Genomic DNA, 17,036 nt, shown 5'->3' with positions numbered 1-17,036 from the left:
GTTCAGAGCAATGGGTACCGACCACTGTCGGCTGAGCATGGCATTATTACTCTTAGGAGTGATGAGGGGGCAGGGCGCGTTTAACTTTGTATAATTTCAGGTAGTTTCACCCTCTTGTCAAGTCTTTTAGATCAAAGGACATGAAAGAATAAATGAAACGCATGAAATCAAGTTTTTAAATGTACATGTGGTGTCTTTTGACACTTGATTTCGCTTTGAACTCATTCTACATGTAAGTTAAAGTACATGCTCTGTCTGTGATACTTCGATGGGATTCTTTTGACACTCTCTTAACATCATCTTTGACATCACTTCTTAACATTTGGACATGGGCAGCGATAGCAGCAAACATGATAATAATTTTTTTTTTTGAGAGTGGGAATTTTGGTCCAGTCAGTTTAATGCACTGAGTCTGAGCATTGCACATGTATGTACATGTATTGAACTATATTCACGAGCTAAGATTTCTAAAGCTAGCTTTCCAACAGATGCAGTACATGTATGTGAGCTATTTTACAGAGAAATGAAATGCTGAATTAATTGAAAACTTTGGTTTGAATTTTCAGCTATTAATTCCTGAACATCTGTGTGATGACATGTTAATAAATATTAATTTTCTTTTATTATGAAAATACAATATGCAGCTTCTGACTAGTGCTGGCAAGTAATGACATTAAAATTGTCAAGAAACAAGGCAAGGCAGCTCACAGATGGTACATGTGGAACACTCTTGGACGACATTCCAGCATACACCCATGATTTCTAGTATTTATTAACAAATTCAAGTATTAATACAGTGTCATTTTTACAGCATATGTCTTCATTCCTTGCAATTAATCCCAGATCATGGCTCTGGACCCTTATTCTCATTTCTCAGAGGATCTGTCTAGTGAACTGGAGGCCCTCCGTGCAATATTTGTGGGTGAGGGAGAATTTAAAGTTGAGGAGTTACCAAAAGATGGAGACTATTGCTGTGTGGTGCAAGTGCAACCAGAAGGTCTGGCTCAACTACAGCACTGCCCAGAAATCAATTCTGGACACTGTGGAGATGTTCAAAAAAGAGAACCAGAACACTGAGGAGAAGGAGGCATGTGATGCAGTGGAGAATGAGGAGCGAATGGAAGTAACAGAAGAATCACAGCAAGAACATGCTACACTACAAACAGAGAGGAGGCAGCGACCTTCATGCAGCCCCAATTACTTCTTTGCTATCCGCATCACCGATCCCGTCATCCGTAGGTGTGTCTAACGCATCCAGAATGCAGTCTGTGATGAGGAGCCACGTCTGGAGAACTGGCGCACTGACACTGCCCGTTTCCACCTCACACTGTGCACAACGGGCCTGGACGGCCAGGAGGATATGTCCAAGGCCATCCAAGTCCTCAAGGTGCTCCAGGGAGACATCTCCAGCCTCCTCTCCCTTGTCACCATGCTCAGGTTTCAAGGGTTGGACCAATTTCACGGCCGCATCCTGTACTCTGCTCCAGAGGAGTCCCCAGCTCTGGCTAAACTCTCCCAGATGCTACAGGTGGGGTTGGCTGAGGCAGGAATCAATTTAGCGGGCAATCGTCCCAAATTCAGCCCCCATATAACTCTCCTAAAGGTGGATTGGAGGGCAACTGATGCGTTTGACAACACACCCATACGCCTTGATCATTACCAACAATTCTCACAAGCATTTATTGGTGTACAACCCATAGATACCATCCACCTGTGCTCCATGATGGACCCTCCCCGGCCAGATGGGTTTTACTATTGCCTTGGTAGTATGGACATTCAGTCTGAACACTCAATCTAGCCTTGAAATGAAAGAACCGCTTTACTCACAACAATATTAAACTATATATTTTAAGTTTACCCTTGTCCTGTACTTTAATGAACAGGAATATTTAATTTCAAAGATGAGATTGCACCGGGGAGATGTAAATGAATTTTGGATTTTTTCCCTGCCCAAGGAGTATTTTTAGATGTAACTACCTCTGATAGGTCTCTTGCATAAATCATTCAAAAGCTATTCTAGCACACCAACAGTTTGATTTGTCAGCCTTAAGCTACTATAGTTGGATTTAGGGACCCGGAAAGGGTCACACAACATATAGTTGTCCTTCGAAACGTGCCATGGAGATTCTTGAGTCAAACCTTTGCAAATACAAACTTAAAGCAGTGTACTCAACAGCAAGGACACATTTACCAACTTGTCAGGAGTTGGCAAGCCGTTGTTTGTCTAGTTGTTTCCATTTATAAGTATGGTCTACTGAAGATGGTGTGACTACACCTACATGTAGACACGTTTTTTGAGAGGGAGGCATAATGACTCAGATCAACATTTCTCAATGATATATTTCACGGCAACAACAAGTCATCTAGCTGAGTGTGCATTGATTGTTAGATGCCACCAGATCTGCAAATATGCCCTGATGTATTCAGATTAAACCTCCATTTAAGTAATAATAAATCTGCATTTGTGTAGAGCTCAGCCTTTAGATCTCCCCACAGAATTCATTGCATATGTAGTGCCCTACATACATAAATGAGTAAAAATAGAAGATCATCTTTGTCTTCTTGTTTTGTTATTGATACCTATAGTTTCTTTTGGCTGTTGTCAATGATTTCACTTCTAGCAAGATCATTACAGATAACTAATACACTGTGTGTTAATCTAGAACATGCAAGATTATCCTTGGCTTGGAATATGATTCCTGTGATAATGCCCTCCAAACACTTGGGTAAGACATGTTACAGATATAAAGGCAAAAGCTGTGCGAGTCACTTGCAAAGTCTATACCTACTTCTGAAGTGAATAAATGTCTCATCTCTGCTGTCTTGACTACATATCAACTACTAAAGCAGTACAATTTTCTGTACCGTCCTGTGGAACAGAACTTTTTAAGAAAAGTGTGACGTCCTATCTTATCCAGTTGCTGGACGACAAGTCATTGGCAATGTTTTGCCTGTTTTTTTAACTCGATTCCATACTTTTGTTATGGTTTGTTTTTTTATTGCATCCTCTTTGTATTTTATTTCTTACTTAATCTTTCGTTTCAAATGTATGCATGTAAAGATCTCTGCAATTCAGCCTTTGGCTGCTATTGAGATTTTAATAATAAATCATGAATGAATAACTTATGGACTTGTCCCAAGTTCAACAGACAAACACAAGTATATTTAGAAATACAGTCCATCATAAAAAGTGACTGATTGATTAATACTCCTTTTGAATTTTTTTTTCTGGCAAGTGATCGTTTTGAAGATAGCAGTGAAAGAAGGCCATTTCTAATGACACCTCTAAAGATGCATTTTTTAAAAATTCTCATTGGCAGTTTGCCTTAGGTACCTGTCTTCACAATTTGAGCATAATGCACATATGATAGAGTACCTTTAATGAATTGTCATCGATGTCTGGGTATAAAAGTGCACCGTGCGGGGCAAGTTCCTGGTAGACCTGTTGCCAGCGAGTGGTGCCACGCCCGCATGGGCCGTAGTTGAATAGCCAGTGGCAGTACTTGTGAGTAAAGCAACTTACCAAGAAAATAAGTTGATGTAATTACTTCGGATATGTTTATGAGAAGGGACTCCATCCACAGGTTGTTAAACTTGTTGTCATACCCCACTCGGATAAGTTTTAACACCTCCCAGGTGCGGACATTAAAGGCTTTCAAAAGAGCAGAAGTACGAGCTGTGACAGACTATGGAATGGATCTAATATGGAAGAATAATCAATAAGCTATTAAACTTATAAGGAGGGAGATTAATTGAAAATGTTTCTACAAAACCTAAACAATGTAAAAAAACAATGAGTAAAACGAAGGAAAAGCAATCAAATTGTTCTCAGAGATTTGATATATTTGGCATAATATTAATACACATATTTTCACTGGTATTTTTAATGCATAAATATAGGTGAAATACTGTAGTGAAAGTACGATGAAGTTTAGTTTAAAAGATTAGTCAATTTAGGGGAGTCCCCCAGTGAGTCATGTGGACAGCGCGTGCAGCGTTGTGATTGGCTGCATGCTGTCCACATCCTCGCTAACTTCTGAGAAGTGCACAGCGTGTAGAATGACTAGACCAAATCATTTTAACGGTGCTGCTTTAGCTTGGATTTGAATACATCCTGTGAAGAACTATTTACAACAGGTAGATTGTTCCAGTCTTTTATAGGGGAAACAAAAAATGAGTCCTGGAATGCTTTAGACTTATGACGAATTTGTAGAAATTTTTGATCATTCCCCCTAGTTCTCCTGGTGTTAGGCTGGATAAACTAGGTTAACATCAACCAATCCGTATTTCATCTAGTCGAGCACACAAAGTCTCTGGTTTCTCCTTCTTGACCGGAAAGTTTCCCAACCCAGCTTATTTAGGGTACTGGTTACGGAGCTCTCGACCCTACTGTTGTTGTTGGTACAAAATCTGGCAGCCTGCTGTTGGATTCTTTCCAATGATGGTATACTGGTTTTAGCTCTACTAAAACCAGAATCCCACGCAGCCGTTGCATACTCAAGCACATGTCTCTATGGAGTTCCATATCTGCCGTCGCCTGTCGTCTGCCTTTTGCTTTTTGTTGTGTCCCAATTCTGCCATTTACCAGTTCCAAACATGCTATTTTCTGTCACCCGCCGTGCGTTGCCTGTCGTGCATTAGCCCCACTAGTGTGGCAAGGACTCTCACTCCCGATCCAATCCTTATAGGACCTGCAAAAGCCGGGGTTTAACAAACGACAATGTGATGATTCCATTCACTTCTAAGGATCTTTTCCCAATAAGGCAAGTACAAATCCCACCTGCAATACTAGTCCCATAATTAATGCCAATAATGCTAGACTACCCCTGCCCCTTGACAAGAAAATGTCACCTGTCTGAGAATTCAACCAAGTGTTTTTTGGGGGAAAAGCATTTTCAGCATAGCAAAAATGTTCAGGCCAACTTATCCACAGTCTAATTCTAATTTGCATACTTTACAAATGTGCCAACTTGTTTTCATCAAATCCTAGAAAGAAATCTGCCAAGCGATACAGATGTTCCATTTTGTCCCTCTCAATTTCACTTTGAAATACAGAAATACTAGACAGTGCTGTGGATAACAAACTGTTTATTAAATGTATTGTTAGGGGGCAATTACCACTTGGTTTAAGTTTCAGAAAGTGTGACGTGTTGGTTTTTGTGGGTGTGGTTGCCACGGTGGACAGACTGATGAGAACAGGTTGTCCAGCATATCAGCAGTATTTATGGGGCTAACAAGTAACGTTACTGTTTAAAAGACTTCTGTGAGTCTACCTGCAACTCAAGTCATGTCTAATTTGGGGTATACAGCAGATTTCATCATAGGTATACCCGCCCTCAAAAAAATATTGAGTCAGTTCGTCTCTTATGAAAACTATTAAGGAATCAAACATTGTAATTAATTTGTTATCTACATTCCGTTCTGTGGGATATCGTGCACGGACAGACAGAAATATTACATAGGCTATAGACCTAAAGTCAGGCCATTAATGAGTAAAGCTAAGTCTAGAGTAACTAAGTTATCGAGAAAAACAATCTACCCTAACAAAAGTTTATTTTGTTAATTCATTTATGTAACAAAAAATGGTATTTCATATACACGTCACTTGATCGATGTCAGGATATTATTTCTTCTTGCGTTTGGATAGCCGCTCATTCTTGCGTAAGGTTAAATAAATATATTTGTGGGGTTAGGCCAAGTCAATCCTATCTCCGATCAGGCCAGTCTGCTGGTCCGCCTCAAAAAGGTGTCAGTGGTCCCGCCACACTATATGGCAGTTGACGTGTTCACATGGAAAACCCTGTCTTTGGGGTAATTTGTAGGGAACAGAAAAGATTCAAAGTGAACAGAGATCACACACATTATTACATTTTACAGCTCATTGCTTACTTTCCATGAAAACTATTTCAAAATGAATATTAACAGGATAAACATGCTGCGTCAGACGGACAACTGATCATGTACAAATGTGGAAACTCCAATTTGAATGTGACCCACCAGTGAACTCTCCATTCCATTTCATTTTTACCTTGTGGCCTTTGAGGTCTCATAAATGGAAAAGTACATTTAGGTACATGTGTAAATTGTTTTGTGACCGTAACATGCCCAAGTGGAATGTTTTCCCTGTCTGCTAGGCTCAGTGGGACTTAAAGGAATGATCATTTCCAAATTCCCTTTTACTTTTGTTAGTGCATCTAAACCTAAAATCCCCTACGGATGAAATGGTTCAATTCCCATTTTCAACAATTGAATTGAAATTATTGGGTTTTTGAGGCAAGGCAAAGTAAATTTGACTTGTTCCACACTCGGGCAAGGTTTTAAAACTTAGGCAAGTCCCAACACTCTGTTGGTTGAAGAGTTATTAAATGCAACCACTCACATCCATGAACAGATTCATTTAGACATTAATATATTCTTTTTTTTTGTTTCCACTCTTATTTTCTTTCTAATATATATTTTTTTATTTACTAAATAAATCATATAATATGCCCTTTTCCCTGCATTTTTTAAAAATAATTTCCATTTTTTTAATGTGTATATCATTTTGCATGCATAAGCTGCTCAAAATTTCACGTATTTTTAATGTCTTAAACCATTTATTGTAAATACAAAACTAAGTTTTACTGACTGTTTGTAATTTAATATTCTACAACCTGATGTGGGGCTGCAGATCTATGGATGTCGATGATTATTTGCTTTTGATGCTTCTGGTAATGGCTTCTCATTCTAGTCACTGAATTGATCAATGTGGATACTTCTCTATCGCCAGCATTAAGTAAGTTCTTGACCAGGTAAATTGTAAAGTAGGCCCCATGTATAATTATGAGTGCTGTTGTCATTAATAGTTCTCAGATCTCTATCATTTATTCTTACCGTAGGGAGGGAGTCATGATTCCCAAATCCTAGCAATCCATATACGACGAAAGACATGTGCATACTCAATCTGTTTTCAGAATGTAGGTAAACGTACACGTACCTTTTAAGTGCTTGACCAAACACTAGAGACTGCCAGGAATAGGCTTACATTAGGAATCTTGAGTCTTCATTTCCTTCATCTACATCACAACTCAGGTGATGCAGTACGTTCATCTGATGATGTCGGCTGATGTCAACTGCATCGTTTCTACAGAAAAATAAAGAATTGAAGAACTTACACCAACTACTAACTTTCACATTAAACCAAACTGTTATGCTTGCGAACTTGAAACTGCCACCTTAAATTTCACTGAACGATCACTGCAACTACTTTGTACCCATCGTTACTTTGAGATCATGTCTCCCAGGAGCAGGAAATGGTTTCTTCACCTTCATAGATGATTCTGTGATGATTCCTACCACTTTCTTTGATTTGGAGAAATTCCCTGTTAGATTTAGCAATACCCATAACATCACTGATAAAAATAATTTTCATGGAGTTCATTGTCAGACACCGACTGTCCATTGTTTGTCTAGATTTGCTCAAACCATTGAGGAAAATGGAACATCAATACAGGTCGAGTTGTGCTGTTTTGCTTTCCTTCCATGCTCCAATTATCTTGAAATTAAGGATATTTGGGGGATGTAATTTGTGTGATCTTATTAAAAGTGAAAGTGGCCCTCAAGGTATGTTGTTCCCAATGCTTACACATCAAATTTGCTGGAACTTTAACCTTTCATATTTCTGTGTAAATTCATCGCGGAAAATTTAGGATAGAATGCTTCTGTGAAATGTCATTAATTAACTCTTCAAGTCAACCTGTATCTTTGTTTTACAAAGTGACCAACACTCGGGCAAAAGCAATGAGTTGAGTGCGTTCTGTAGTTTGCACACTGCAACAAATGACATGTTTCCCACACAATCAATATATATATATAAAGAAAGGAGTATAAGATATCAAATGCAAAAAAAAAAGATTTATGGGAATGATTTCCACATAAACAATCTGCTGACCACATATGAGAAATTTAAGCTTCAGGCCCACTCTTAGGGGATTTGAATTGTTAATTACGGTCAGGGCCAGGCAATATCTAATGTTTGCAGTAACAGCACTGCAGATACATATCTCTTTTGTGAATTTGTGAGGTTCTGGAGAGAACCTGATTATGTTTTGGGCAGCACAGCCTGTCGTAGCTCTGGAGGACTTTTGCTTGATCCTGACTGTGATGCAGTGTGGAGGCTTGAAGGATGTCACTCTGCAGGCAAAGTGCAGATTGGGTGGCAATGCTGGTGAGGTAGGTAGGTTGCCAAGGGTAAAGGTGACCCATAGGCTATATAGGGGTGCAGTGTCCCAATTCAAGGAAAATTCTCCGCCAGGCCGAGCCGCACAAAAAGTACCCCCAGAGATTGTTTCGAAAAGAGGGGTCTGTTTGGGCCAAGAAGTGGTGAAATTGTGTCAGTATGGTCCAGGATCATCTCTGTAGATTCAGGGGCACCCATCTGGGGGCAAAGCAGACAAAAATGGGATTGAAAATTAGTCAGAAGAGCCCCAGGAAGGTGAGGGATGTCATTTGAAAAATGGCCGTTGGGAGGGCTTGGCAACATTCACATTTGGGGGGGGGGGGTTTGTTTTGGGCGGATAATTAAAAAATTCATTGGTTAATCTACTAAAAATTGAAAATCAAATGAAATCTGAAGGACCAAGCAACACATTGTTTTTTGTTTGAGAGGCCTCAGGGACTTCAGTTGCCTGCCATGGGGCTCCAATTTTGGTTGATTTTACACTATTTTCGATGGAGCTTGAATTGGTTCAGTGCACCCATAGGGCAGGGTGATAGAACTAGTGGCCCTAATCTGACCTTGGGTATAGGAGACCCTCTGGTCTGGTTGTGGGTCTAGGATGTTTAGTCAACTTGGCTAATCTTGTATCCTTTGTCCCTCGATGTGAGGATCAGGTTATGGAGTTCTTGGGATGCTCTTCATCACAGATGCTGTAGGGGCAGCGTATAATGTCCCCCAGGTGAATGGTACACCAGCCACAATGTGTCATTCTGCTTTCTGGAGACACTGACATCAATTGATGCTATGTTGCTCTCTTGCTCCATGGTGAAGGGGATTCAGACAAGGCCGATTTTCACACAGTAAATGCAGCAAAGCTGTTAAAATTAGGATTCTCTCCATGCCGATCTAATATGAATCTGACAAAAACAAAAAAATAAGAAACGTGTGACACGATCAATCAAAATGAGTTCCTTGTTGACACTGCTCAATTTATTGACTTTTTTATACATTTGAAAACTATGCAGCGTCAACTTCAATTTAAAAGCTGTAGTTACTATGACCTGGTGAAGATCAGGATATACTTTTGGTGATTTTTTTTCCATTTACAAGTAAGTTGGCCTGATTATCGATTACAAAGTAAGCCAATTTAGCTGTATGTGTGCATGACCTTAAGCTTTTCTTTCATTTGTTACCAAATTCAATACATTTGATTTCAATTGAGAAGATTAAATTCAGTTATGTAATTGGAATCACACACAAGCAATAGGGGTGATTCACAATAGTGTGCCGCCCAGTTTGCAACGCATTGGCCACCACAATGCACAAAATCTGTTGACCCTTTCCAAATGCTCGTATTAATAGCCATGATCTTAAGCTTTTCACGATGACTAAGCCCACATACATTTACCATTTAAGCTAGTACTTTAATAGCTTTTAGTACCTGTAGCCTAGTTACAGCCCAGGGTAAAATACCACGTTCATAGTTATGGTCTAAATTCTGTTAATGAGGTACGTTTTCTTGGCGCTGCTTTAATTAATAGAAAATGATTTTCTACTAACACAGGATTTGGTATTTAACAAGGCTCTCTTTATACGAAGCTGTCTCATCAGTAAAATTTGGTCTAGAGAAGTTAACCCGAGATAAACAACTAATAAAGCATGCTTATGGTTATTTACCCTCAACAGGTCTATACATGTACATATATTTAACAAGACCCAAGTTTTAATGACCTGCAACATGTATTGGGTTTGCTGAAGATCAAGCTCCTAGTGATAAATAGATTATTAATTCAAAGAATATTTCATACTGGTTTTGGTTCACTGCATATAACGACTGACATTTCTCAGGAACATAAAATGGAGAAAAAAGTTGATTTAACCAAGGCTTTTTACTTTCCGAATTAAACACTTCGAAGTGACATGAAATCACGAGTGAAAATCATTTAATTCCTACACTTAATCCAAAGACAAAATCAAGGCAATGCAAGTGTCAGAAATTTAACAAAAAAGCTGTCAACCTAAATTGCTTGTTACATACACACTTGCACTCATATTTAAATTTAAGGACTCGGCAGAGTCCTATATCATAATATCGATTGATTCCAAAAAGCTTTATTGCAGCCTTAATGCCTTTTATAACCCACCTAATTCTTTTCTTAATTCTTCCTTCAGAATTCTCCACTTTTTTCTATTCTGATCTTAGCCTATAAATAATTATTTCATCCTGTTTCATTTTTATCTAATTTCATTAGTCTTGATGGTTTTACTTTATTCATTTTATTTCTGCTACTTCATTTTATTATTTGTTTTATTTCTTTATGTACTGGAATGATTAAACCTTTTTTAACATGTACATTTAGATATATTTATTTTAAATGTGTTTTTGTATGGTCAGTAGCATAGGAAATCGAGGCTCTTAGGTCAGTTATTAAGTCAACTTTTCATCTCCCGGCATTTGCTGCTGGCCTTGTGTATATCTTACATGTACATGTATTGTCTGTCTTGTGCATTAATAATAAAGAGTTGTGTATTTCTGTCCCTTGACAAAGAGAACAAAATTATAAATCAGTTGAAACAGCAACACATACCAGTAACTTTACCATTTTCAAATTCTATGTCGCTGAAATCAATCAAACTACATTTGATTTAAATCCTATTGAAATTGGTGATTTACAAGTATGTAAATCAAGGTTGAGCATTTGGAAAGATGGACACTTAGTGTTAGATTATTCATTTTGGGCATATCTAAAAAACAATCATGACAAATGACTCATTTTGCGTAATCGTGTCACACAGCAACGTACATTATGCTATCAAACCAGACCAAATCCAGACACAAAATACTCCATGAAACAGGAAATATGACCAAGAAAAAGCCAGACATGAAAGATGGACAAGAGGACATGACATAAGCAAGAGTTGCCCTACGAGGAGGCAAAGAGGAGAACATGTTAGAAGGGCTTTGGTTAAGAAGGCATGCAACACTGTTCCAACATTGTTTCAATGCCAAAATGACACTGTGACGTCATTTCAGGATCATTTCAGCATTGGTCCAACTTTGAAAAAATGTCCTGTGCCCACAGGTGAGGTAGTGGGGTATGGGTGAGGAGTCATCCTTTTCCTCTCCATAATCAAAATTGCAAACACCTTTTACTTTGATTGGGGGCTAGGTACAGGCACACATTCCAAAGATTTGAAAGTATCTGAGTAACTTCTTGTCTTTTTCAAGCTGTACGTGCAGTGATAGGAGAGGGACGCTTTACACATAAAGAAATTAAACCAAGGAAGGAAAATGAATGGCCCCTTCTGATAAGTGTGTTGGGATAAGCAGGGTAAGGAGTTGAGGGAAAGAAAAGAAGAAAAGAAGGGAAAAAAAGACGTAAGAGACAGACTAGAGAAGAAGGTACACGACGTTGTTCCAACATTGTTTCAGTACTGAAATGACACTGTGACGTCATTCCAGAACCATTTCAGTTTTGAATCAACATTGGAAAAATGTCCTGTGCCCACTGGGTAAGCAGTCGTTCATATACAGTATCTCACCAATTTGTGGAACAAAAATATCTTTTTTTAAAGGGGTTGCGCACTGCACCTACATGTATGTCCATATCGATCCTTTGAAGTTTCAAAAATTTGGAAAGTATTTGGTGCAAAGTAAATTTTTATCTGTTCACACTGTATGCGCTGCAGGAGGGGATGGAAGCCATATACACTCAGGGAAATGGTGAGAAAAATAGAAGGGCCCTTAGGGAGGATTAGGTTAGGTATGTTAGGATTAGGAGGGTTTCAAGTAAGAGGGGTTGGCCCAGCGGGCACAGGACATTGTCCCAATATTGTTTAAATGACAAAATGACACTGTGATGTCATTTCAGCATCATTTCACCATGGAATCAACACTGAAAACATGTCCTGTGCCTACTGAAGTCGTAAGTGGGGCTGGGTAAAAGAGTCATCAATTTTTTTACCATTATCAAGAGCATCAAACTTTTGCGCTGGGAGGGATTGCAAATTTGGGCAATATCAAGCAGAAAAATAACCATTGCTTTCAATTTCATTATTTGTACACATGCTAGGAAGGGGACAGAGCTATACGAGACTCTTGAAAATGGTAAGATAAATGAATGACCACTTTGGGAGGATTAGGTTAGCGATGTTAGGGTTAGCAAGGTTAGGGAAAGGGATGGCAAAAGGAAGTGGAAAAGGAAATGGCAAAGTAAGGGGCTCGATAAAGAGAAGAGACCAAGAGCCTGACAGACTACAGGGATAAAATCAACAGAAAAACTAACAAGACAACCATGAGAAAGTAGGAGAGAAACTAGACTGCAGAAAGTAAAAGACCTAACTCATTCTGCATCACCCAACATCACCCAGCACACAGACATTAGTCTCACAAGGGCAGGGACGACCACTTCCCTGGGGTACTAAAGAAATTGCTACCCTGCTACCCTACCTATTCTGCATCACCCAACATTACCCAGGACACAGACATTGGTCTCACAAGGGCAGGGACGACCACTTCCCCGGGGTACTAAAGAAATTGCTATTCTGCATCACCCAACATCACCCAGCACACAGACACTGGTCTAACAAACACCCCAAAACACCGGACAGAAAATATACAAACACAAAACAGACATACACAAAACAATTTAGACAAAACAAACAAACAATAACACAGGTGACAGGTAACAAAGTAAGACAAATAAAGAAAATACAACGGAACAAGACATTAAACACAAAAACACAAACAGATCCAAAACAAACATGAAACAACAAGGCAGACAACCAAGCAACAAAGACCAACATGAAGGAAAACAAAAACAAACACTCCAAAACACCAGACAAAAAAATACAAACAAAAAGCAGACATACACAAAACAATTCAGACAAAACAAACAAACAATAACACAGGTGACAGGTATCAAACAACTAAGACAAAGAAACTACAAAGGAACAAGACATTAAACACAAAAACACAAATACAAAAACAAACATGAAACAAGGCAAACGACAAGCAACAAAGACCAACATGACGAAAAACAAAAACAAACAATGGAAAACACCAGACAGAAAAAATAAAAAAAAAACCAGACAGAGGAAAGAAAGAAAGGACGAAAGAAAGGACGGAAGAAAAGACAAAAGAAAGGACGAACAAAAAGACGAAAGGGCGAAAGAAAAGACGACAGAAAGGACGACAGACAGGATGACAGACGGGACGACAGACAGGAAGACAGACAGAAAGACACGACAGACAGGAAGACAGACAGACAAGACAGAGAGACAGACAAAGAACAGACAGGACAGACAAGACAGACAGGACAGACGGACAGGACAGACAGGAAGAAAGACAGGGCAGACAGGACAGACAGGACAGACAGGAAGAGAGACAGACAGGACAGACAGACAGGAAGAAAGAAAGACAGACAGGACAGACAAGACAGACAGGACAGAAAGGACAGACCGACAGGACAGACAGGAAGAAAGACAGGACAGACAGGACAGACAGGAAGAAAGACAGGACAGACAGGAAGAGAGACAGACAGGACAGACAGACAGGAAAAAAGAAAGACAGATGGGACAGACAAGACAGACAGGACAGCCAGGACAGACAGGACAGACGAACAGGACAGACAGGAAGAAAGACAGGACAGACAGGAAGAGAGAAAGAAAGGACAGACCGACAGGAAAAAAGAAAGACAGACATGACAGACAAGGCAGACAGGACAGACGGACAGCACAGACAGGAAGAAAGACAGGACAGACAGGAAGAGAGACAGACAGGACAGACGGACAGGAAAAAAGAAAGACAGACGGGACAGACAGGACAGACGGACAGGACAGACAGGACAGACAGGACAGACAAGACAGACAGGACAAACAGGAGAGACAGGACAGACGGACAGGACAGACAGGACAGACGGACAGGACAGACAGGAAGAGAGACAGGACAGACAGGACAGACAGGGAGACAGAAAGACAGACAGGACAGACAAGACAGACAGGACAGACAGGACAGACAGACAGGACAGACAGGACAGACGGACAGGACAGACAGGACTGACAGGACATACAGGACTGACAGGACAGACAGACAGGAAAAAAGAAAGACAGGACACATAGACAGGAAAAAAGAAAGACAGGACAGACAGGACAGACAAGACAAACAGGACAGACAGGACAGACGGACAGGACAGACAGGACAGACAGGAAGAGAGACAGACAGGACAGACAGACAGGAAAAAACAAAGACAGAGAGGACAGAGAGGACAGACAGACAGGAAAAAAGACAGACAGGACAGACAGGAAGAAAGACAGGACAGACAGGAAGAGAGACAGACAGGACAGACAGGAAAAAAGAAAGACAGACAGGACAGACAGGAAGAAAGACAGGACAGACAGGACAGACAGGACAGACGGACAGGACAGACAGGACAGACAGGACAGACAGGACTGACAGGACAGACAGGACTGACAGGACAGACAGACAGAAAAAAAAAAGACAGGACAGACAGGACAGACAAGACAGACAGGACAGACGGACAGGACAGACAGGAAGAAAGACAGGACAGACGGGACAGACAGTAAGAGAGACAGACAGGACAGACAGACAGGAAAAAACAAAGAAAGACAGGACAGACAGGACAGACAGACAGGAAAAAAGACAGACAGGACAGACAGGATAGACAAGACAGACAGGACAGATGGACAGGACAGACAGGACAGACAAGACAAACAGGACAGACGGACAGGACAGACAGGACAGACAGGACAGACAGGACACATGGACAGGACAGACAGGAAGAGAGACAGGACAGACATGACAGACAGGGAGACAGAAAGACAGACAGGACAGACAAAACAGACAGCACAGACAGGACAGACGGACAGGACAGACAAAACAGACGGACAAGACAGACAGGACTGACAGGACAGACAGGGAGACAGAAAGACAGACAGGACAGACAAAACAGACAGGACAGACAGGACAAACAGGACAGACGGACAGGACAGACAGGACAGACGGACAGGACAGACAGGACTGACAGGACAGACAGACAGGAAAAAAGAAAGACAGGACAGACAAGACAGACAGGACGGACAGGACAGACAAACAGGACAGACAAGACAGACAGGACAGACAGGAAGAGAGACAGGACAGACAGGACAGACAGACAGGGAGACAGAAAGACAGAAGGGACAGACAGGACAGACGGACAGGACAGACAGGACAGACAGGACTGACAGGACAGACAGACAGGAAAAAAAAAGACAGGACAGACAGGACAGACAAGACAGACAAGACAGACAGGACAGAAAGGACAGACGAACAGGACAGACAGGAAGAAAGACAGGACAGACAGGACAGACAGGAAGAAAGACAGGACAGACAGGAAGAGAGACAGACAGGACAGACAGACAGGAAAAAAGAAAGACAGATGGGACAGACAAGACAGACAGGACAGCCAGGACAGACAGGACAGACGAACAGGACAGACAGGAAGAAAGACAGGACAGACAGGAAGAGAGAAAGAAAGGACAGACCGACAGGAAAAAAGAAAGACAGACATGACAGACAAGGCAGACAGGACAGACGGACAGCACAGACAGGAAAAAAGACAGGACAGACAGGAAGAGAGACAGACAGGACAGACGGACAGGAAAAAAGAAAGACAGACGGGACAGACAGGACAGACGGACAGGACAGACAGGACAGACAGGACAGACAAGACAGACAGGACAAACAGGACAGACAGGACAGACGGACAGGACAGACAGGACAGACGGACAGGACAGACAGGAAGAGAGACAGGACAGACAGGACAGACAGGGAGACAGAAAGACAGACAGGACAGACAAGACAGACAGGACAGACAGGACAGACAGACAGGACAGACAGGACAGACGGACAGGACAGACGGACAGGACAGACAGGACTGACAGGACAGACAGGACTGACAGGACAGACAGACAGGAAAAAAGAAAGACAGGACACATAGACAGGAAAAAAGAAAGACAGGACAGACAGGACAGACAAGACAAACAGGACAGACAGGACAGAGAGGACAGACGGACAGGACAGACAGGAAGAGAGACAGACAGGACAGACAGACAGGAAAAAACAAAGACAGAGAGGACAGAGAGGACAGACAGACAGGAAAAAAGACAGACAGGACAGACAGGAAGAAAGACAGGACAGACAGGAAGAGAGACAGACAGGACAGACAGGAAAAAAGAAAGACAGACAGGACAGACAGGAAGAAAGACAGGACAGACAGGACAGACAGGACAGACGGACAGGACAGACAGGACAGACAGGACTGACAGGACAGACAGGACTGACAGGACAGACAGACAGAAAAAAAAAAGACAGGACAGACAGGACAGACAAGACAGACAGGACAGACGGACAGGACAGACAGGAAGAAAGACAGGACAGACGGGACAGACAGTAAGAGAGACAGACAGGACAGACAGACAGGAAAAAACAAAGAAAGACAGGACAGACAGGACAGACAGGACAGACGGACAGGACAGACAGGACAGACAGGACAGACAGGACACACGGACAGGACAGACAGGAAGACAGACAGGACAGACAGGATAGACAAGACAGACAGGACAGATGGACAGGACAGACAGGACAGACAAGACAAACAGGACAGACGGACAGGACAGACAGGACAGACAGGACAGACAGGACACACGGGCAGGACAGACAGGAAGAGAGACAGGACAGACATGACAGACAGGGAGACAGAAAGACAGACAGGACAGACAAAACAGACAGCACAGACAGGACAGACGGACAGGACAGACAAAACAGACGGACAAGACAGAC

The 17,036-nt window shown here is 41.4% G+C and overlaps 1 protein-coding gene and 1 long non-coding RNA gene across 2 annotated transcripts in view; one reads left to right on the top strand and one right to left on the bottom strand.

The window, feature by feature from the left end:
- Positions 1-1,048: 1,048 nt before the first annotated feature.
- LOC147795573 (A-kinase anchor protein 7-like) lies at positions 1,049-1,798 on the top strand. Its single transcript, XM_087131608.1, has 2 exons — positions 1,049-1,123; positions 1,259-1,798. The coding sequence occupies exons 1-2, from the start codon at positions 1,049-1,051 to the stop codon at positions 1,796-1,798; spliced, it is 615 nt and encodes a 204-aa protein (XP_086987734.1).
- A 4,749-nt stretch (positions 1,799-6,547) lies between these two features.
- LOC147795572 (uncharacterized) overlaps positions 6,548-17,036 on the bottom strand; it is a 20,631-nt gene continuing 10,142 nt past the window's right edge. The window contains exons 2-4 of the long non-coding RNA XR_015423756.1: positions 8,776-9,114; positions 8,077-8,416; positions 6,548-7,123 (exon numbers count right to left, since the gene is read on the bottom strand). This is a non-coding gene — a long non-coding RNA (uncharacterized LOC147795572). The remainder of the gene's footprint in view (positions 7,124-8,076; positions 8,417-8,775; positions 9,115-17,036) is intronic.

The sequence above is a fragment of the Acanthaster planci genome, unplaced genomic scaffold, assembly GCF_054643075.1.
Source record: "Acanthaster planci isolate LZ-2023a unplaced genomic scaffold, COTS_SCS Contig4, whole genome shotgun sequence".
Taxonomy (NCBI): Eukaryota; Metazoa; Echinodermata; class Asteroidea; order Valvatida; family Acanthasteridae; genus Acanthaster; species Acanthaster planci.
The sequence above is the reverse complement of the archived record's forward strand: the minus strand, read 5'-3'. Positions and strand labels throughout refer to the sequence as shown.

Bases quoted from the DNA above. Each gene is read 5' to 3' on its own strand.
- LOC147795573 (XM_087131608.1), top strand. From the start codon at position 1,049: ATGTTCAAAAAAGAGAACCAGAACACTGAGGAGAAGGAGGCATGTGAT. The intron at 1,124-1,258 runs GTAACAGAAGAA...TAACGCATCCAG, and splicing joins AGAATGAGGAGCGAATGGAA to AATGCAGTCTGTGATGAGGA.